Source organism: Metopolophium dirhodum, chromosome 4, assembly GCF_019925205.1.
Source record: "Metopolophium dirhodum isolate CAU chromosome 4, ASM1992520v1, whole genome shotgun sequence".
Taxonomy (NCBI): Eukaryota; Metazoa; Arthropoda; class Insecta; order Hemiptera; family Aphididae; genus Metopolophium; species Metopolophium dirhodum.
The window spans coordinates 30,195,413-30,218,560 of record NC_083563.1 but is presented as its reverse complement, the minus strand read 5'-3'; the positions used below and the strand labels follow the sequence as shown (position 1 = coordinate 30,218,560).

The 23,148-nt window shown below is 27.3% G+C and overlaps 1 protein-coding gene across 1 annotated transcript in view; it reads left to right on the top strand.

The window, feature by feature from the left end:
- The window catches only part of LOC132942536 (metabotropic glutamate receptor 2), a 201,226-nt gene that overhangs the window by 33,456 nt on the left and 144,622 nt on the right, over positions 1-23,148 (top strand). Inside the window, exon 3 of the mRNA XM_061011048.1 lies at positions 13,657-13,802. Coding sequence (XP_060867031.1) covers positions 13,657-13,802 — 146 coding nt within the window. The remainder of the gene's footprint in view (positions 1-13,656; positions 13,803-23,148) is intronic.

The window sequence follows — 23,148 nt, the reverse complement described above, 5'->3', positions numbered from 1 at the left end:
GGGCATGCGACGTTCCGGCCTTTGACGTTACGACGAAATAGTGTTAAAAAGTATGCGCACAATGCAACGGCTGAAATATTATTATTATGTTTTTGACACGTGGTGTGTCGATCGGGCAAACAGTAGGGCGGTCGTGTGAACAAACGTGACAGACAATTATAATTATTAACAATTAACGCGATTGAAAAACATTTACAAACGTAAATATAAAATAAATAATAACGAGTAGGTATTATAGTATAGTTGTTCACGGCGACCATATTATTTTTATTTTATTATTATGTCCCATTTAAAACAGAATATAATCGAAAAACAAACACGGACTGAAAATAATTTCATTTTTGAAACTATTTTTACAACTGCTGAGTAAGATTTTTCTCAGTGGTTATGGAGTTGAATATCAATGTGAAATCAAATTTTAAATGACTTGTATATACATTCAAAACTTTTTTTTTTGCGTAACTTTTTTTTATTTATATTTACGACAAATCAATTAACATTTAAAACATCTAAAAGAAGGTTGATCCCGGAAGAAAACCATTCAAAGTATAAAAAATAATTACGATATACTGAGAAACGAGTATAGGCTTTTGCAGAGCTGCTGTGTGCCGGTTATTGGAATGATAGTGGTATAGAGTGGTACAAATAAAAGTCACGTTCCTTTTTTTTTTTTTCGATTAGCGGTGTAATAGATTATAAAATAATATCATGTCGTACAAGTGTACAACGCGCGTGCGTTTAGAGGTACTCTGACGATAAGCGAATGTTTAAACGCTTTCGACGGGAATGAAAATCTTAGGAGGCGGGCCAGGTCGCGGTCGCCTGCACGATGTCTCACCCGCGTGATTAATTTTCGTGATTTTGTTTGTGTTAATCGAACACCTTTGTTTCGCTATATATATATATATATATATATACAAACAGTATACACACACACAGCTTGCTATAAGTTATAAATAGCTCGCATCGTCGGAGTCGGCTGCCTTTCGGCGGGTGCGTTTTTTCCATTAATCCGTTTTATTTCCCGTTGTCAAACGCTTTCGAATATTCGTGATTTCCGTTTTGACTTCGATTACAGCCGGCAAATTGATTTACGATCGATGTCATGAAGCGTTTGACGAGTGGGAGGTGTTGGGCCGGGGCGTTTTTTAACAACACGCGATCCCCCGCGTCGCTGTATAGGTTGGCGGACGGTGGTATTATGTTATCATTATTATTGTTATTATTATTATTATTATTACTAGTTATTACATACGACCGTACGTGGGTCGACAACACAATCTAACTCCCTGGGCCTTAAGTTATTGTTGGCGGCAAGTCATTGGCGTGCGGTCCATATTCGCGATGACACGTTATACGTATAATAATAATAATATTATGACCATTCCGGTCGGAGGCTGCCAGTGGTGGCGTCGTCGTCGTCGTCGGTATTTCGCTGTTACTGCCGCCCCACAGCAGCCGTTGATTTGTCACACGACACTTGCGTTGAGCTCGACTTAACGATGATATTATTATTATATTGTCAACGCCTACTCGTAACGCGCACAATATAGTACCTATTGCCCGGCACATATATTATCATTCTAACACGTTCGTGTCGTCACCAGCAGCGCTATATCGCCATATCAATAATTTATTAAATCGATTAATTATATAATGTATTATCTCGTGCCACGTTCCTGTTCGTATAGCATCATATTGGACCAATAATATATTATTATCGGCTATACAAGTATACCAAGTTGTAGTCATTATTACTACGCCATTATTATTATTTTCGAGTTGAGTGTAAGAAGATCTGTGTTCCACGACAGTAGAACACACGTACCTACGTCAGTAACTCATCGCTGCGGTTTAATTATTACGTTTTCAATTTCCTTAAGGTCGAGTATTATTAGCATTACTGTGTCGAATCACACCGCCGACTTCGGAGTTTGAAATGCTTTAATTCACAGTAACTTAATATATTACTGTAGGACATATTATACTTAATTATGCATATAATATTCATACGAGCGTATAATTAGCATAAATTACAATCCATTAGTAAGTCTATAGAAAATATTTAAATAATGTTTGGCTTAAATAATCCCTAAATTGAAAGTTATAATTATCGTTTAATATACAGGTTTTGAAAACATATTAATCATGTGCTATAGGTTGATGAGTATCAATATGAGTATTAAACAACTGTCATATTATGTTATGTAAATATAGATTATGTTAAGTATACACCTGTGAATGACAGAATGTATATAACTAAACTGAGTGCCGTATAAATGGAACTGTTAGAAAGCGTTTTCAATTTTTTATGTAAATTGTTTTCAAATAATTTCTCGTTATCTTCAAGCATTATGTTTTTGATTCATTCTTGTCATGATTATAGAATCAAGTGAGAAAATATATATTTTTCGTCACGTTTAGTTTTTACAGAATTAAAATTGATTTCAGTTATTTTGATTTATAGCCAGAAACTGGCTGTTTTAATACCCGTATAAACATCTGAAAATAAGAACTTTATAAATTATTTATGTCTTCAAGACTATATTATAAGAGCAATACAATAATAGTTAATTTTGTTTTTATATACATTTGAATGGGAATTTCAACGTTGAAACAATAATGAATAACGGAGCACAGACATTGTTATTTTATAGCGATGAAACAGACATTCAGACGAATTTAACAATTACAATAACTCTGACAATTATAGAAATAAAGTAAAATAATTATTTGTATAAATGATTAATGATTTCATAAACGTCCATTGTATGCGCTGAATTTATTGAATTTTCAGGACAAAGCTATTAAGTAGTATAACGCTATTATTTAGTTGTTGAACAAAGTTATGAAATGTGCATCGAGATATTCGTGTAAATCTAATTGCATAGCTAGATTGCTTACACAGTGCAATAGCACCGGGTTCGTGTTATCAAATACGTTTGGGTAAGAATGTTAACGATTGTTCCTGACGTACATGAATATATCTGATTACTGTACGTAGTGGAAAGGAAAGTGATGATAAACGTTTATGGGCTGTAATGAGTGTCAGCAGTGGTAACAGGGGTAAGAAAATACCGCCATTAATACAAACAATAGTGGACAAAAACAATTTGCGACTTTCGTGAGCCTCGTCGGGAGTGGTTTTAGTTGTAATGTATATTTTCTCGAACAAATTTAGTAGCTGTTAAACGGACCACGAAGCACATCACTTTGTCAAATCAATTGTCCGGAGTTTCGTTTTGTTAAGTACTTGTGCCAACAAAATCATCAGGAGTTTGTGATGTTTCCGATAAAATTGAAAACCAATCAGAAGACCTATTTTTCATCTTACGAATTTATCATTTATTTATGCTGAGATTTATTTTCGTATTTTTTTTGCCTCCTATTAATTAGTGTAATGGTTGTACGATAGTTGGTTAAAATCAATGTCATATAATACTATGGTTAAAAACTCAACTTATATCGTATTTGTAAGTAGGTACTCAACAAATTGTATTTATAACTCTATATATATATTATACAATTTGATTACTTGCATGTTATAATACAATTTTAAAAAGCAAAGTTCTACATTTTTTTGAAGGATTTAATTTTAGAAAATCGAGTTATAGAAAAGTTGGTTATTAGCGTCATTGTTCAATACGATATCGATTCATATAAACACCATAAAATACACGTTTTTCTGGTATGAATCTTCTACGAATTTGTTTCTTGAGCACGTATTTTTTTTTAATACTAGTACATTTTAAATAAATTGTACAGCTAATAATAATATTTACGAAAATATTTTTGAAACAATAGAAAGTATGACAGGATACAGTAATAGATTGCTGGCATAGTGTTCCAAAAAATATTCTATACGAGTCTCTTAATAATATTAATTATTATCACAGGTTGTTGGTGCAGAATAGTGTGTATGATAGTATAATATGAGATGTATGCAACATATTACCTCATAAATGTGGAGAACACAAATGGGGATATTGGTCGAGTCATTGGATACTGCTGGGTGGGGAGTAATGAGTATCCCACACGGAGGCTCGATGACCATAAAGGATCCATTGTATTTCTTTCAGTGATAATCACCATAGGCCTATCGATTCGGTATTAATAACGGATATAATGTTTTAAATATTTTATTACAATTTTGAGTGTAAGGTCTTAATATTTAAAATTGGAATACACATTGTCGTGGTAACTCATACAATATTCAATATATATTACATCTTAAATATATTTAACTTACGTATTTTTTTTTTTTTTTTTTGATACTTAGTACTAAAATGTAAAAAGTAAATAATTAAATACATTTTACTGAGCTATACATAAATTAAGTTCCACAAAGGAATGTTTAACAATTGAAATTGTCTAGCTTATTTTTTGTTTAAACTAAAAATAATAATACAGTTTTAAATAAAGAAATGTTCTATCAATCTGTATTTCATAAAATCAAGTTTGATCAAATTGTGGTATTATTATTGTAAAAAAAAAAAAAAAATCACTATGAGAAATTCTTTTATTAAAGTTTATACGGCCATTATATTTTAAATTTATTGTTGAGTAACTATACAATCGTCTGCATTAGACATCTTCTGATTTTTCATTACCCATTTCATCAAGGTCATATTACAGAGGTTTCGTAGCGATATTCGACAGTTATCAAAATATATTTACCTACCAACCATATCCTATAGCAAATCATTAATGTCACAAACATCAGGTGCCAACCGTCAGTGATTTGGGTATGGAATTAAAACAACAGTGAATAATAGTTGATTGGACCAAAAACCGCAGGTGGGATAAACAATGCATAGGATATTAAAGAGGGATTTTGGACCTTATAGTATATTCAAGACTAGGCTTTGTGAATCAGGGATGGTTTAATCCCTTATTTCCACTTGACAACCAGGGTTTTAATAAGACATTAATACGTGTTGGAAAAACAATTTCCTATACTCATTATTGTTATATAGTGTAGGTGACATTATTTGTGTTACCAAAATATTTCACATATTATAGTCTTGGCTATTACGTGAGCCGTTGACATATGTCAAACGTCATCGTTTACAACAATTTTTCATATCGTAAACTTAACGAATATTTGTACCGTTATTCGTGATTTCGAGTGAGTTTTTTAATATTATAGGATATATTATTATCACATAACACATTATACAGTGTGTATGACAAATTTAAATAGAATTTTAGTGGAAGTTTTTACATCTGCGCAAACCTTATTTTTCAACGTTGTTTGTTGTGATACGTGTATAGCCCGATTTCGGTATTTACAGATTAAATTTAACAACATTTTAGATTAAAATAATTTAATCACAGAAACAGCAAAATATATTCTTCTTCTTATTGTAAGACCACGGCCATGGATACTATACTGACAAACAAATTTCACTTAACTGCTTCCTATCCAGGGCTAAATCCCTTAATTGAAGCAATTTTTAATTTTTTTCTTTATTTCTTACCAGGTTTTCTCACTTTTCCCGTGAGCGTTCATATGGTCTTTAACCTTTAGAGTTTAGGCTCTCTAGTTTGAACCAACTTTATCAGTGACCCTTCTTCCTCCACGAATGTCCTAACCATGGTATCCACAATTGTACTTTTTTCTTATTTCTTTTACTACAGCAGATTTCTGATGATATAGTAATTCTAGTTCTATATTTTTTCTGATTCTTCAATATCCTGTATTTATTGGTCAAAAATTCTTCACGATATCTTACTTTCAAATATATGCAGCTTTGATCTTCCAATTTAAATGAGAGACGCCTAAGTGTCCAACTCTAAAGCTCTTTATCGATTCCGTTGTCTTGTGTGAATAGATTTATTACACCATATTTTATCGATTTGATGTTCATAAATTTGGATTACATTAAGGCTGTTATTAAACAAATAAAAAAAAGCAGCAATTAAATACATTGGCATTGCCTATCTATAGAGAAATTCAGTAGGTACCAACATATTTGCTTAGGTTAGTTTGTATATAATGTTTACCAATTAGGTATTATATTTTTTTAATAAAATCTATAATATTATTTTTAGACGATTATTTTTCTCCACTGTTTGGTTAAAAAAAAATACCGTTTATGGGTGTGTTTATTTTTGTTACTCAGTTTTATAATTCTATGCTTGATTTGTTTGTTTTATCGAGCGATGCTTTTGTGAAACAGTATTATAAATGACCTATAAATTGGTGATATATGAATAATTTATTACCATAACCCAATTACCTCATTATTCTATAAAATATTATTTGTTTAAATATTTCTAAGTGAAATAAATAGTGTATTAATAGTAGTATAGTAAATTAATAGTAACTACACATTAAATACATATAATTCATAGATAATATTTAATAATATATTTAATAACATGCCAAATTATTATTAATACTTAGGCACTTAGCTATTTATTTTGTTGCATACTAGTACAATAGTACATAATTTTAATATCATATAATCATGTACTTGCTTTTGGATGTTTAAAATGTTTCTATAAATATTTTTCTAGTATATTAATTAACTAATTCTGATTATTGTTCATAAAATTCTTAAAATCAATTTTTGTTATGATGCAACGATCGAAACAATTATACTAATCTAGTATAGGTAACGCTATAATATTTTCTGATATAAGTATTAAGTAAACATTAGTTTGTAAATGCATATTAATATATTATCATTTACAGTTTTGGAATTTTTAAATCTTGAACTGGATTTAAATTTGATACGTTTATTTTTAAAGCTATACAAAAAAATATTCAAATGATATAAATTTGTTGATATAAGCCTATATCAACGTATATTGACGTTTAATCAAATTACGACTTTATTATATAATTTAGTATTTATTGAACTAATAACGTACCTAGTAATAATAATATAGGTAATCAATGTTTATAAGAATATTTTTGTACAACTTAACTTATAATATAGTTATATACCTACTCAAACTAGTAAATAATGGTTATTTTAAATACAAAACCAGCCATCATTACTGGTTTGTTCAAAAAACGTTTCCAAAAACATTATTGAAAATCGAGAAACCAAGATTTCTAGGCATGAAAATGTGTTTTTTTGATTCATTGAAATTTTAAAATGTAACGTAGGTACGTTATATTCAGAGTTAAAATGAACACACGAGGATTTTAGAAAAATGAAATTATATTGCAATCAAAATCCCTAAAGAATGCTCAAAAAAAAAAATATTTTTAAGTATATTTTATTGTTTTAGATATTGTTATTTTCATTTAAACGTTTAATTTTTGATTTATTTGTGAAAATTGCATTAAGGATTTATTGGATATTCAAAAAATTTAAAAACAACATCATGATATGTACCACTACTCGGAATTTGAAAATTATACACCAATTACCGGGTAAAGATATTCCTAAATTTTATTATAATACAACAAAAACAATTATATTAAGTTAAAGTATAATTTGTCTTAGATTTTAATTTTTTGAAGATCTTTTCAGTAGCCAGTAGGTATATAATATTAGATACCTAACATAAGTCATAGCCAATTGTGTGGGTATGATGTATGATATTAAATTGTTTTCAAACTTGTTAAAGGACAGCACATCATTTAGTTTGACTTCATAGAGTTGTAACTTGTAGTTTGATTATTAAAAATACAATTTCATATGATTTTTTATATTCAAATCTAGTTCATCATTATAATCAAATACATGAATTTTATAAACTCATTTTGAAATATGTTGACACATAATTATATTCTATTTTACTTGGAAGATAGCAACTTCTATAGTACACAAATATAAAAGATACTAATAACATACCTACTATGTTTTATTCAAGAACTTGATTTTATTTTTACCCCAATATATATTATGTAGCTGTATATAATATAATTTATGTATTATGTACATAATATTATGTATGTATAATATATTTATATTATATATTACAGAAACGCCCAAAGATAAGTTAAATGATAAAAACCCACTGAGATACTTAAAATACCATTTATGATATAAACCTTTATAGTTATATTATATTAATAAAAAAAGGAAGGCACATAAATAAGAGATGATGAGGTGACAGTTAATTGTTCATCATAATATATAAACTAATTTTTTCCGTCATATATGATATTTTTTTGTTTTGTCTAATAAGCCTATTACCTATTTTTACAAAATGTAATGTAAATCTATTGATGTAATTGTCTACTTAAAAGTTCAAATTTAACACACACATATTATTATTGACTTACTCAATGACGAGAGTACGAGAAACATACTTGTCACTCGACAGTCGACACCTACAATTGTACAGCACAGCGGTCACCTTATTTCCCCCATTTTTATTTTTGTATTGTTATTATTTTTGTTTCAGCTGTTCTTTACAAGTTAAGCGAGTTGTATAGGTACTATGGGAAATAGTTGCTTATTATCTTATTTATTTAGCTATATCCTCTAACTATAATTAAAAAAAAAAATCTCAAAAATTTCTTGTAAACACGTATTGATCTCAAGTTAGAATAACAGATAATTGTATTATATTCATAAATAATTAAAATTATAATTTTTTTAAATTTAGCTTTCGATAAAATATTAATTTTTTTCTTTTAAGACGTACAATCTTAATACAAAGTTACTTATTTTATATCCATTACTCTATTTATTACTTTTGGAAAATGTGTACTCATAAATTATTTTTATTAGCACTTAAGCTTTTAAAAACGTACTTTAAGTACAATACTAAACCAAGTTCCGCACAGAATCGTTTTTCGAAAGCGATAATTTATCATTGGTTTAAAATGTATAAATATACATGATAATAATACAGTTATATTTTTCGTTATTTATTGGACGTGTTTTCAGCATACCCACAGTGTAGGTAGGTATAGTGTTTGACTAAAATAACTGTCCGGCTTATTATGAATTTCAAATGCATTGAACTCGTGGTAATCATGTAGTATATAGAATTGTACGAAAAATCTTAAATCCTCTAGGCATCATAATATATGTCACTACTCACTATAGTGGATATTTCAAACGTTGAATAATTTGTTAATCATTTTTAAATGCCTGTTCCTTGGTAGATCAAACAATATTAAGTTATTCTTAAATCTTAAGCTCTCTTAATCACTATTCATTGTTATTTGAATAACATAGTTATTTTTGTCAATATTGTTCATGAACTGCATATAAATAATGTATTCATTTTTTTTCGAACAATTCAAAATAATATAAATTGGAGTACTGAGCCCTCGCATAATTTTGTCACGTTTCTCTATGGACGTACACCATGCGCTCCTTTTGTACGCAAATGTTTTGGTTAATACAGAAACCGTTTTACGTGGTTTTGTTTTCGTAATATTGACAACGAAACGGATAGGTTGAAAACGTTGGTAGATTACTGCTGTAGTGTTGTAACATCCGGCGAGCTAAGATTATATCAGCACACAATTTGATTTCTCTCTCTGACCCATTCACAACATGTACAATTTGCGTCCAGCATAACCAAACCAGTGTTGTTAGCTTTAGAATTAGAGTGAATAGTTTGAGTATTATCAAAAACTTAAAATTAAGAACATTATCATTACATATGTCTGACGTTGCTATCATTTTTTTTTTTCAATTATAAAGCTAGACATGCTCATTTTTAAATATTAATATTTTACAAACCTACTCATAGCTTGCATAAAAATTTAAATATCGTAATAAAACAAACACAGGTAAGACACATGTCCTTAAATTTAAGTTTTATAATAGGTGTACATTCACAGTAGTACTAAATTAATAATACAAGGGTGGTTCTGCTAAACGCAAATACTAAAACCATAAAATATTTAAAAACCTAGCAAGTGCACTGACAAAACCTTAATACTTTAATTATGTACAAACTACATAAGTTTATAATGTTAAAATGATAGAATATTTATTTTTGTGATATACGTATAATGTACCTATAATCTATATACATACATAAATATATTTTATATTATATAATACACTTATTTACTTTTGTTATATTCAAAATATTGTAACAATATTTAAAATTAAAATAACAATAGTTTTAAGTTTTGTGATATTTTATATATATATTAATTTTATGTATATTGTTTCATTAAAGGATCGAACCCGTTACAAATTGTAACGGTTTCGGTTTTAAGAACCGTTTTTTAAATTGTCTGCTTTTGGTTTGGGTTGTGAATTTGATTTCTGGTTTTGGATTCAAAAACCTTTCTTGAAATTTATCGGTTTTGGTTTATGTTATATCACCGGGATTTTATAAATAAATATAAAAACATACAATTATCTTTGTATGAACATTTTTATTTTAACTGTAATTATCATAAATATTATAGATAACTTATACAATTTGAATTAACCGTTATTAGTTTTAATCGGTTTTTGTGAACAGTTTTTTTAAATTCTTTGGTTTCGGTTTGGGTATTGTAAACGGTTATTTAAATTCTTAGGATTCAGTTACGGGTTTTTAACCTTGGTTTTAAAGTTGTTGGTTTTAGTTATGGTTACGCTGTTGAAAATTTAAAAATGCTAGGTTTCGATCACTCGTTAAATCATATTAATACATATATATATATATATATATATAAATTACTGTTTTTACCTAGTTTATAGTAAAATAGCTGTATGGCATTTAAAACTTTTGACCATTGATTCATCTCACGTGATTATCGACACCTTATGTTAAATATTTTTAGATTCAACTGAAATAATTACCTTATAGTAGACAATATTTGATTTTTACGTTGTTAAAATTATGGTATACAATTATTATTATTTAAGTATATTAATCATTTATCATTCACTAATAATTCAGTCCTTGTCGAATTACCGGAAGTAATTAAAAAATGGTTCAACACAATTATTTACTGCTGTGTTCTATCTTTATTCAACCAGTAAATTATGAAGTAATAATATTTTCGATTGATTAATCTATTTTATTAATAATTATTAACGGTTGGTAGTTGATCCAAAAACAAAGCGTAGAAAAATGTCAGACCTATAGACATAAATGAGTATCAAAAACAAAAGTCAATATTTTGTATTATAGCATTTAAAAATTAAATTAAACTTTAAACTCATTTTAACTTTAATAGAGACATTTTGTTTTTTTTATTTTGATTGATAGAGAAAAAAAAACTTTTTTTTACTCGTATTATGTTTTTTGGCTAACCTAACCAATATAATATATTGCTTAAGTGAATGTTTATTGTAACTAGAAGAATAATGATTAAATACTTGATAAATTTATATTAGTTATTATATTTAACTCAGTTTCTAACTTTACTCACAATTTAAATATTACTATGTTATTATTTATAATGTAGGTAACCATATGTTTATGAATAGGTAGATATGGTTAGTAATGTTAAATTATTTATTTTAGGTATTCATAGAAAATGTCAAGTGAAGTAGTTGAGATGATGGTCTTATAATGATGTGATATGCTTTTATTGCTATGTAAAATATAATTATTAGTTTTAAATAAAAAGACTGCCTTAAAAATGTCATACAGGTATTTTAATAATTTAAAATTAGTCAAAAAATTTAAAAGTGGTAATTTTTGTTGATTTTTAAAAATAATTTCCTCAATTTATTCATATTTTAAAACCATTTCGTAAAAATACTAACAATTATAACCAATAACTTGACTACCAACTATAAGTTTTATAAATACGATTTAGTCATTACTGCGAATTTCACGTATGTATATTGTATAGTGTATACTCATACGAATATATTTAGATTTACAATATTACATTTTAATAAATAAATCTTTCTACTCATAATGATTATTGTTCTATGAAAGAACATTTTTAAATTTAATTTTAGAGTATTTAATGGCTATAGTAATTTATTAATCCTCTATCGATTGAGACTAATAATCAATTAACCGTTTTTACTCATGTCACCGTCATAACATAAGTAGTTAATAATATATCTACAATAATATATATTATATGTACTAAAAATTTATCAAATTTGTTATAACATGCAATATTTAATTCATAATAATAAAAACAATGACTATAGTTATTTTTGTTTAATATTATGTTTTATAATATTGGATTTATCGAGTTATTATAATATTCGATGTTTCAAGGGTTATTTATATTATATTGTACATTTTATTGGTTTTAATATTTCTAGAAGGAATGTGTAATGGTCAAACACGGGATAAGCAATATAAACGTATCCTGCAGTATTAAATACTTAAACTATACATTTTTTTATTTCCTTGAGGTGTCGACGACGTTGTCGTAACTTCTTGCGAATAACTTCGGCAAATTCAATTATACATCTATAGTCTATACCTATCGTTTTTTTGAAAAAATGTTTATAGTTATATTATAATGTAATTGTTGAGCCAAAATGTATATTAGGTATATAGTTTTTAATTGTGTTTTATATGAACACGATAGGTTTATATCTACTATTTTATATAGATCTTTCTTGAAATGGAATTATACGTGAATAGTGAATAGCCTTCGCTGAAATTTTCAAAAAATGCAAGGTTCTTACATATGGTGCTATTTTGTTGTTAGTTCGTGCATAGTATTCTACCCTTTTCATTTTTATTTTTTCCGAACAGACTATTGTACATAGGATATCAATATGACAATATCACACATTTTCACATTGGTGTGAGACTATATAATTAAATATTGGAGATAAGACTAATAATTTTAAGATAATGAACTCAGGAAATCATATTATTGATTTAGGACGCAATTACGTTTTTATGATTAGTAAAATGCGTTTTAGTAGTTCGTCAAATATATTATATACATGTTAAGTAGTTATACATTTTAAAAATCAATATACATCGCCTTATTGGTTTATTTTCAATTGAGTACGTTTAAATAGTAACAAAATATATTGTGTGGCCTAGTCTGGCGAGGTGTTTGGCTTCAATCACACACGTGTTCTGAGTACCAGCACCGGCTGGTATCACTAGTTCACGGATGGGTGACCACCCGAGTTTTAGTGACAAATGCTTTCCACACATAGTAAGTACACGTGTACAAATCAACCGTACCCTCCCACATAGTAACAGGCTAATGACCTCAGTTTTCGAAGCCTTAACTAAAAAAAAAAAAAAAAATAAAAAATAAATTGCTTGTTATTAACAAAGTGAATAACATAGGCACATAAGAGTATAAGACTGTGTTTTATAGTAACTAATCTTGGTTCAATGTACATTTTATACAATTAGATCACTCGTATAAACTTTAATTAATTACCTAACTAATAATCATAAACTGTTCATTAGATTATAATTATTTTTAATAAAATATCCTGTTTTAAAATATGGAATTACATAATATAATGGTTTTCATCAAAAATTTATAAAAATCTAAAAAAATAAGCGTATAAATTATCTCAAAAAATATAAATATGTTGGTGACATATATGTTGTGCTTGAAAATAATAATTTATAATTAAAGTGTCTTAAATATTTAGTAAATTATAGAACTGTTACTGAGCTTCATTGAATTATATTACTTACAATTTAATGATAGTAATATTTTTATTTGTACTGTTTACATTTATTTTAATAAAGTTATAATTAATAAATATTTAATTAATAACCTATATTAAAAATTTTTTAAGGGTAATTAATTGTATGGTTTTATATTTTTAGGTTCAATTAGCAATATAGATGAAACTCAATATTTTCATTGCAACAAGTCTCAAGTAAGAAAAGTAATATCTGGCGTGGTTGGTGCGGCTTCAAGTGTCACATCTGTTCAAGTAGCAAATTTATTAAGACTTTTCAAAATACCTCAGGTAAATGTTAAATAAAATTATTTACTTATTTATTTTATTTAAAAAGTTTTGAAAGTTTTTGAGATTGTTGATACGTATTAAATATTATTTTTGGAGGAAATCTACAAAGTTATTAATTACTTTAAATGTTCTATTTTAAAATAATATGTTTAGTAGTTCTCATGGATTGCAGTAAAACAAAATATAGCATGGAATTTTTTTATAACATTTATTTCCCTAATCATGAGTTCTTCTTCTTAGTTTTCTGTGCTTAATTTTTCAAATAAATTATATAAACAATCATGGTTCTTTTTAGATTATGGAGCAATGAATGTATTAAAAATTGGAATGGTTTTACAATGATGTGTATTTTTTATTGTTTATATACAATTGTATTACTATTTTTGTGTCTGTCGTCCATAAAATTTGCATAATCTTCAACATTGAGTGTAGACAGTGTAGTACTTAAAAGCAAATTGTTTCTATTTATTATTTTTTGGAGTCATAAGTAGAAAAATGTACGATACATTTATCTAGATAATTGTGAAAAAAAAATAATAGGAAAACGGTCATATTATCAATTTTGATTTTTATCGTTATTCAGAGACGAACATCGTATACTTGATTTGTTTACTAAATTATTATAAAAAACTTCTCTAGTAAATTTATGACTTAAATTATTTTGTATTTTGTGTATGATTGTTTTCGATTTATGTTGGATAAATAATAAATATGTTATTTTGTAGTATTTCAAAAATATCAATCGTATAAACTCGATACATTTCACTATTATTTTATATGTTTCTAGCTGATCCCGCGCACTTTGTTGCCTGTAAAAACGGCTACTCTTAAAAAATGTATGATTTTTCAACCTCTTTTTGGGTGTAAATCGCGTTCATATTATAGTCAGATCGCAGACAAACGGCAACCCATCCACCTTGGTAGCCGGTAGGCAATGTTCGAAAATTCGATTTGATGCAAGCTTGTACCTGATATGCCCGAATAACTAATGGCAATCAATAATAAATAAATACTAATTTCTAGTAATTAATTATCCTATGACCAATAGTAACCATTACGTATTCAGACATACAATTTACACTTACAATTTTTTTTTGTTGCCAATATTAACTCCTTAACATTTTGCAAAATGCTTTCTTAGTGCATGGTGAAATTATCATATTCATAATCTACCCTCGAAATTTAAAATCGATATCTCTAATAGGTTCGGCTCTGCGTTGATTATGAATCAGTCACTCAGAGCAGACTCGCATATATATACAGATATAGTTTTCTCTACACAATAACATTTTCAAAATATTTAGACCAAATGTATACTATACGGCATTCGTTTTTTTTTATTTTTAGATATTTTATGTAGTATTGTTCTATGTTCTTGGCATAAGTTAATTAAACCTAATTAATAAAATATTATACTAATAAACACTATTCTTAAAAATAGACGCTGGTCCATTCGTCTCTTTCGCACAGAATCATTTTTTTTTTGTATTTGTGCTTACATTGGTTATCATTGCATTCAATTCTGACACAGCTGTTATTACTCAATGACGAGTTACACTAAAAATCTATTATATAGGAGAGAGAGTTCTTCAGTTTTTTTATTGTATTATAACTTCGGAAATTAAATATATGAAAAATAATTTAGGGATTTAAAAACTAAAATACTGATAGAAATAATATAATAAGTAAACTTAAGAAACTATCTTGGTGAAAAACATTTTCTGTAAATAGAATTGGTATTAGTAACCATAGTAACTAAAGTTGTGACGAACACAATTGCTAAAGGTACCTATAAGGTTTTACGTACTACAGAAACTTAAAACTAATTATAAAATATAACACTCGGAAGAAACAAAAAAAATGTAAAATGTATATTTGTATGCTATATTAGATTCTGAGCGAAGCGATGAATGTATTGATTTTACAATGATGTGTGTTTTTTTTTTATTTTTTTTTATTTTTGTGTCTATCATCAACTTTTAGGACAGTAAAAGTGCTTGGACTTTCTTCAACAGTAACTTTTCTGATAGGAAAGTGAATCTAGTTGGTACTTTGGGGGGTCAAAAGTAAAAATTTCCCAGTAGTTTTCAAAACTTGTGAAAAACAAAAGAAAAATTAAGGAAAAACGGGAATTTTTACGCAAAATCTGTTTTTGAGAAAATCGATTTTGGTTTTTGGTGTAACTCTAAAACAAATGAACGTATATACATGAAATTTTCACCGGTTGTTTATATTTGCATTTTCTATACACGATGAAATTTTAAAAATATTTTGATTTATTTTGAGCCGTTTACGGACATTGTCAATTTCCATTTTTTTAGTTTTTTTTTCTATAAATATCAATAAAATTTTATCTGTTGAGTAAAAAAGCTTGAAAATTTAATAGAAGTCTCCTAGGTTATTGTTTCAAAGGCAGATGAAAAAAATTAAAAATCCTTAGGCACAATTTTTTTTTATAACCATTTAAAGTTCAAATGTTGATAACATTTATCAAATTTATAATTTATTAATTATTTTGTAGTTAAAAATGTATAAAATGTTTAACTTTTATGGCTAAGGATTGAAAATTTAAAACAAGGCTCCACGTAAATAGGTTATATATAAATTACTTTATTCTCAATAATATCATCAAATATACTTGGTAATATCATAGGCTGATTGACCGTTTTCGCTCAGAATCATTTTTTTATACAATGATATTATATCATTGAATTCAAATTTAACACCATCAATTACAGTAACCTACTTGTAACCTACTGTACAGCAGAGCGACATACACTTACCCACCTTTTGTTAATGTTTTTAATTTAAAAATTCTGGGTACTTTTTCATGATAATTAATACATATTTTTAAAAAATGCTTTATACAATGTATTAAATCATAGTATATGTATATTAAGATTAAATATAGAGAGGTCACGATTGTAATCTTATTTGATTGTCAGTGGTCACTTTTTTGAAAAAAAATATATGTATTTATAGATTTATATTCAAATAAAACATAAACAATAACAGGGAAAAATTCGAATCCGATGAATATCAGATATCTACCTAGAGTTCTAATTCTAAAAAAATAATACGCATGGATTAAGTATTTCAGTATTTGTATAAATAGGAAAAATATGGAATATATTTAAAAATGAATACTGTTTTTAATAATATACTTCTTTATGTGATTATTTTTTATGAAACTTCTCAAAATTAAAAAAAATCATACATAATATATACCTACAACTAACTTATAAAACTACGTAAATATTATTTAAATGTCAAAACATTTTTTTCCTAATTTTTGCAACATTGGATATTCACTCGATTTCTCATGTAGTGATTCTCTTATTTTGTTGTAATTAAAAACGAATAACTGTAGATACTTGAAATTTACACCATACGTTTATTTTATTAATGTCAATAATTGATAACAATTTTAAAATATTTTGATTTTGGTCTGTTTTCGCATTTCTGACATTCTTGACGTTTTTGACATTTCAAATTGTTTTATTTTTTTTCTATAAATGTCAATACAATTTTATTCGATGGGTTAAAAATTAAAAAAATTAATACAAGGCTCTCGTTATAGTGATATATTGTTACAATAGGAGTTTAAAAATATTCAAAATACATACGCACAATTTTTATAGGCATTTAAAGTTTGAATTTTGAATTTTGACAAAATGTATCAAATTTAAAATTAAAAAAAAATATCTAATACCTATATACTGTACAGCAGATTGACATCCACTTCCCGCTTTTTTACAGACTTAGCACTGTCTGTATCTGAACATCAAGCTATTACAGGTATAGTTAAAATTTTTTTTCTAATGTTTACAATCTATCACAATTGTATGCATTTTTATAATTTTCGGGATTTACAATAGTTCGTCGTCTGGTTGTTAATAGTTAATACGTTAATAATTTTGTTTAAATGTATAAGATGCAGATTTAACAGTTCGTAACATTTAATTTTTTCCGTCATTTTTTCGTTTACAAAATCTTCTTTAGGTATTATACAGATTTTCCTTCTTCCCTCTGGATTTCTCATTTTAATATAAACGTTGATTTGAATATTTTTTAAAACGTTTATAAATTGATATATGTGTAATATATATTTGTGTGAGCAGAATAAAACATAGAATCGAAGTATGATTGAATGGATGTGAATGCGTTTGTAATTCTTATTGTAGGTACTAGGCTTAAATGCAGACCAGAATTTTGGAGGGAACATTGCGTCAAGATGAATATAATTTTTTAATCCGTGAACTTTTGTAATCGTTCGTTATCTGGTTGAATACTTACCAAATCGTTTGTGAAACAGTTTTCAACTTCGTTTGGCAGTAAAGAATGGAAGTCCAAAAAAATATTTAGGTAATTACCAAACTCTGCGTTTTTTTTTTTAATCACCATTTAATCCTAGATTCTGGATCTTAAACTACCAATTTTGGCCTATATGAAACATACAACCTTTAATATTTATTTGTTGCGAAACTTTGAATAGAGTTGTGTGAATTGCTACTTCAAAATCAGCATAAACAATTTCAGGTATAAAATTGAAATTTCGTAATAGAAAGTACGTAATCCATATTATATTCGTACTTTATATTACTACGATAAGTTATTACTACTAGTTGTATACAGTTGTATCAGCGTATTTCAGCGCATATTATTTTATTGCCAGAAAGTACTAACTCATATTATATCTGTACTTTATATTATTACGATACTATATACGATACGATAAATAATTATACACGGACTCAATTCGAACACATCATTTTATACACCCGGACTCAATTAGGAAAAAATATTTTACTCATCTGGACTCAATTTGTATAAAATTTAAAATTAATATTATATTCGGACCCAACTCGGATGTAGCTCTTTTTGTACCAGAAAAGATGCTTCAATATTCATTACTGGGAGTTGAAAACTGTATCTAGTTTCTTCTATAATGGGTTCAAAAGTAAAAAAATAGTGTGAAAAAAAGCGGGGAACGGAAATATTGTCTCAAAATCAGCAGACTTTGATAAAAACCAGTTTGTAATTTTGTTGATTATTCGAAAACTGGTGTTGCGTATAGCACCACATCGTAGATGTTATTTCCGCTTGGCCGCTTTAAGGGGACGTTACAGTGACATTTGTTGTCTCCGTCTTACAAATGCGTAACATAGCAACTTTTACGCTCCGCAAAATACGTTTATCTCCGTTATTTTAAAAATTAGAGCGAATGAAGCTTTTATAAAGTTTAAAGGTAAGACTATTATCTAGACAATGACATAGGCTTTTTATTATATTTTAATTTCAAAGTTAGTTATGAGTATTTTAATATTGTAATCTATTTGTACATCTTAAAATACTCATAACTCGCTTTGAAATTAAAATATAATAATAAACCTATGTCATTGTCTAGATAATAATCTTACCTTTAAATTGTATAAGAAGTAAATTTGCTCTAATTTTTAAACTAACGGAGATAAATGTGTTCTGCTAAGCAAAACATTTTTATGTTATGCACTTGTAGGACGGAGACAACAAATGTCATTGTAACGTCCCCTTAACTCTGTCTTGTTAGTTTTTCTAATTATTAAGAAAAATCTTATCTTATCTTAAATACTGGGGATTTTTTACATTTAACCTCCAAAGCAGTATTATTTTAAATAAAATACAACATCATTCAACTCATAATAATATACATGTAGGTACCTTGTTATTTATTATTGAATTAGATTATGGAAGAGTTTATTTTAATTGATTGTTTTTAGTATTAGGAAATAAAAAAAGAGGGGATACGTCACCACTCTTTTCTTGCTGATTGAAACAGCGTCGATTGGTCTTGAGTTTTATTTTAAATTTCTTGTAAGTGTTGATATTTGCATAACTATTAATTCATTTTTTTGCTGCAATTTTTGAAAACGTCTGGTGTTAGATTAAGTTGCATTATATTGGATATATTTAGTGAGATCTAATTATGTTGGAAGAAGTTAAAGATTATTTGAAATTAATCTGTGGTTAGTGGTGAAACGGTAATTATTCTAACATTAAAACATCAGTTATTAGGTAGGTAGATGTATAGTACTATATGCTGAAATCTTAGATGGAATTCAAATTACTTTGTTTGCTAAAGTATTTCTAGTATAAAGTCATCAAATGGTTTATATCCCACACCAAGTGTATTTATTTGGTATTCCATGGAATCCGAAAACAAAAAATAAATATTTATTACGTTTTTACTTTGATAATTTATTTTACAAAACAGTTAATTTTGTGCCATTGACTTCTAAAATAGGTATTTGAAGTATTTGGCAAGGTTCCAAGGCAATATTTTTTCTTATTGAACTACTCCAAACATGTGAAATTTGTTCTAGATCTTTACTTGCATTAAAACTTAGAAAAGAATTAGTATTTTTGTTTTCATATTAGCTATTTTTAATGACAGACTACAGTGTATAAAATATATTTTGACTGTAGTTTACTTATTATTTTTAATGCATTTACAATTTAAGTATAAAAATAGTCATATAAAAAATATTTACTTCTTATAAGTAATATTTCTGTTTCAAACCATTAAACTACAGAATTATGTTTCTATATTTATTTATTAATTTACGAGCGAAAACCCAACTAAAAGAAAATCATTATAATTAATAAATTAACATTATTCTGTTGATAGGAGCAGCTAATTTAGCTATTACTATAATAATAATATTATAATAGGTACAGAATATACATGCTTTCTGTTGTGTTAGATTTTGTGTTTACCAAATTTTCAATCAACCTTTTAGTAGATAATTGAGTAGACACAAATTATATTCAAGTATAGTAACTTTTCGAATCCTCCATTTTTTCTACGGACAATACTGATAATTGATATGTTTAAACGAAACGTTTCCCGTACATTTATTATCCAAGCTTAAATTACGGTTTAGTGCTGTGAAACTTTATTTCGATTGATAATAATAAACATTTGTCTCAACGAGTCTGAATATTTAAAAATGAGTTTGAAAATCAAAGTCATTATTTATACAATTATCTTACTTACTTAGTAGGTACCTTGTCTTCAATGATTCGAGATTAAATTCAAAGTCATGTTGCAAACTTGCAACATTACATGGTTGTCTTAAATTGGTTTTTGAGAAAGTTCGGATAATTTATTCGATACTTTAAAATCATTTTCCAACTGCTATCGTTCATTGAACTTTGATCATAATCTTCAGTTGTACGCAGTTGAGGAATTTTGTACCGATTGAAACTGTCCATAAAATAGGTCAAATTTAGGTAATTGATTATTTGACTCAGGGTGTTTCCGGGTGTAGGATTATTTTTTTCCCGTGACTTTGAAATAGTATTACAGTACGAGTTAAAATATTTTTTTTTGGTTTGGTTGACATGACATGATATTTTTATCAAACGATTTAATTTATTAATGCTATTTACATAAGGTTTATTATTACATTTTTGTGTTTTGATTTGCTATTTATTTTTATTATGGCAACATATTTGTAAGTAACCAATTAATGGAAGTTTATTTAATATAAGCCGTAAAAAGAGAAGGCAAACGGTACCGTAGTTTATCCTAACCTAACCTAATCCAACCCGAAACTGGGGTCCAACCATCGTATATTAATTTTATAGAAGAAGCGACACTGTCTCGTGGAGAAGCTAGGGAATGTTTTGGTTCGGCACGGTGTGAATACTGATTTCTAAGTAAAATTAGCTTTTCATCACGGTTTGTCAGTGTATATAATAATCTAAATTCTATGATGATAAAATATAACACTGTTTATAGAAAAAATATTTAATTATTTTGAGAAAATAATTAAAATATTAATAATGATAGATATTATACTATACATATTAAAAATAAGATTTTATCACTTCCTCTCGTATAATAGTCTGAGCTCATACAAAAATATTATGTACATACATAGATTTATTTGTGTGTTTGTATATTAACGGATTTCACATAAGTTACTTTTTATAAATAATGGTATGTTAGACTGTTGAAACATTGATGTCAATTTTAAAATTGTGTTTTAAACAGCTGATCATCTGTTATATAACCACTTTGAAGTGTATTTATGTAAACTATTAACTTCTTATTTATGGTCACAGTGAAATTGGCATTCAATATGATTTTTTATTTGAATTTGCAATGATAACTTCACACTTGTATAGTTATATATTCATTGGAAATAATTTTAAAGATAACAACAGCAATATTAGTTTAAACAGTAATATTGAAATAAATTTAGAATAATTAATTTCTCAAAATCCGTTCAGAAAATATAATATGTGTAATATACTTGTACGGTCGTATGTATATTTTATTATTTTAGTGTTATTATATTATACATGCACATTGCACATATTTGATAAGTTCCTCAGAATTTTGAATTTCGCTATAGGTGTTGTTATTTTTTTATTTCTAACATAATTACATTATAAGAATTTTGTCAATTAAAATATTAAAAAAAAAAATTACAAATATATATATACCATGCATTATACTGCATACTAAACAAAAGACGGTACAGTTTACAAAGTGGTATATATTATACTCGTATTATAATCTCAACATTATGAACGTTATTATTTCATTTTTATGAGTAATGACGGCGTTGGCGGTATTATAGCTATTATAGAGTATAGGCGTTGCTATCGTTCAGGAAAAACCATCTATTGTGAGGCAGTTATGGATATAATATAGTTATATCGGGCGGAAAATTGGATTTTATTATCATTCGACCGCCGCAACCGTGACATCATCGCTGATGTTCTATCTGTCCCCTATCGGTGTTCACGCACCGTGCGATCCTTGATTATCAAAGTCCGCTAAAGGACGCATTGTTATGCATACCACGTGCATCAGGGAATTAGCCTTGTGCCCAAATAGACACATATTATTATTATACATATATAGTATTATTATCTCATACCCCCGTTGCAATTTGTAATGGTATATGAGATGTCGGAAAACCGTGTTAAAATCGTGTAAATGTCTGGTGTTAGTGTCACATTCAAATTCTTGCACGTTATTGTGTATTTTCCTTTCTATAAATTTGCTTGTCCTTTTTTCTCTGTATGGTTATATCATTGCTATTTTGTCGTTAAATCCAACAATGTTTGTAGGATGATGTAATCGCAATGTATACATAAAATTATGTAGGTATGTGCAAAGTTAAGTTGTATTCTTGATCCGTAATTGTTTTAGATTCCGAGCGCAGCGATGAATGTATTGGCTTTACCATGATGTGTGTTTTTTAATTTTTTAGTTTTTTTTTGTGTCTGTATACACGATAAGTATTCGAAATAGTGGTTCGATTTTCAACACCAGTATCCTTTCTGGCGG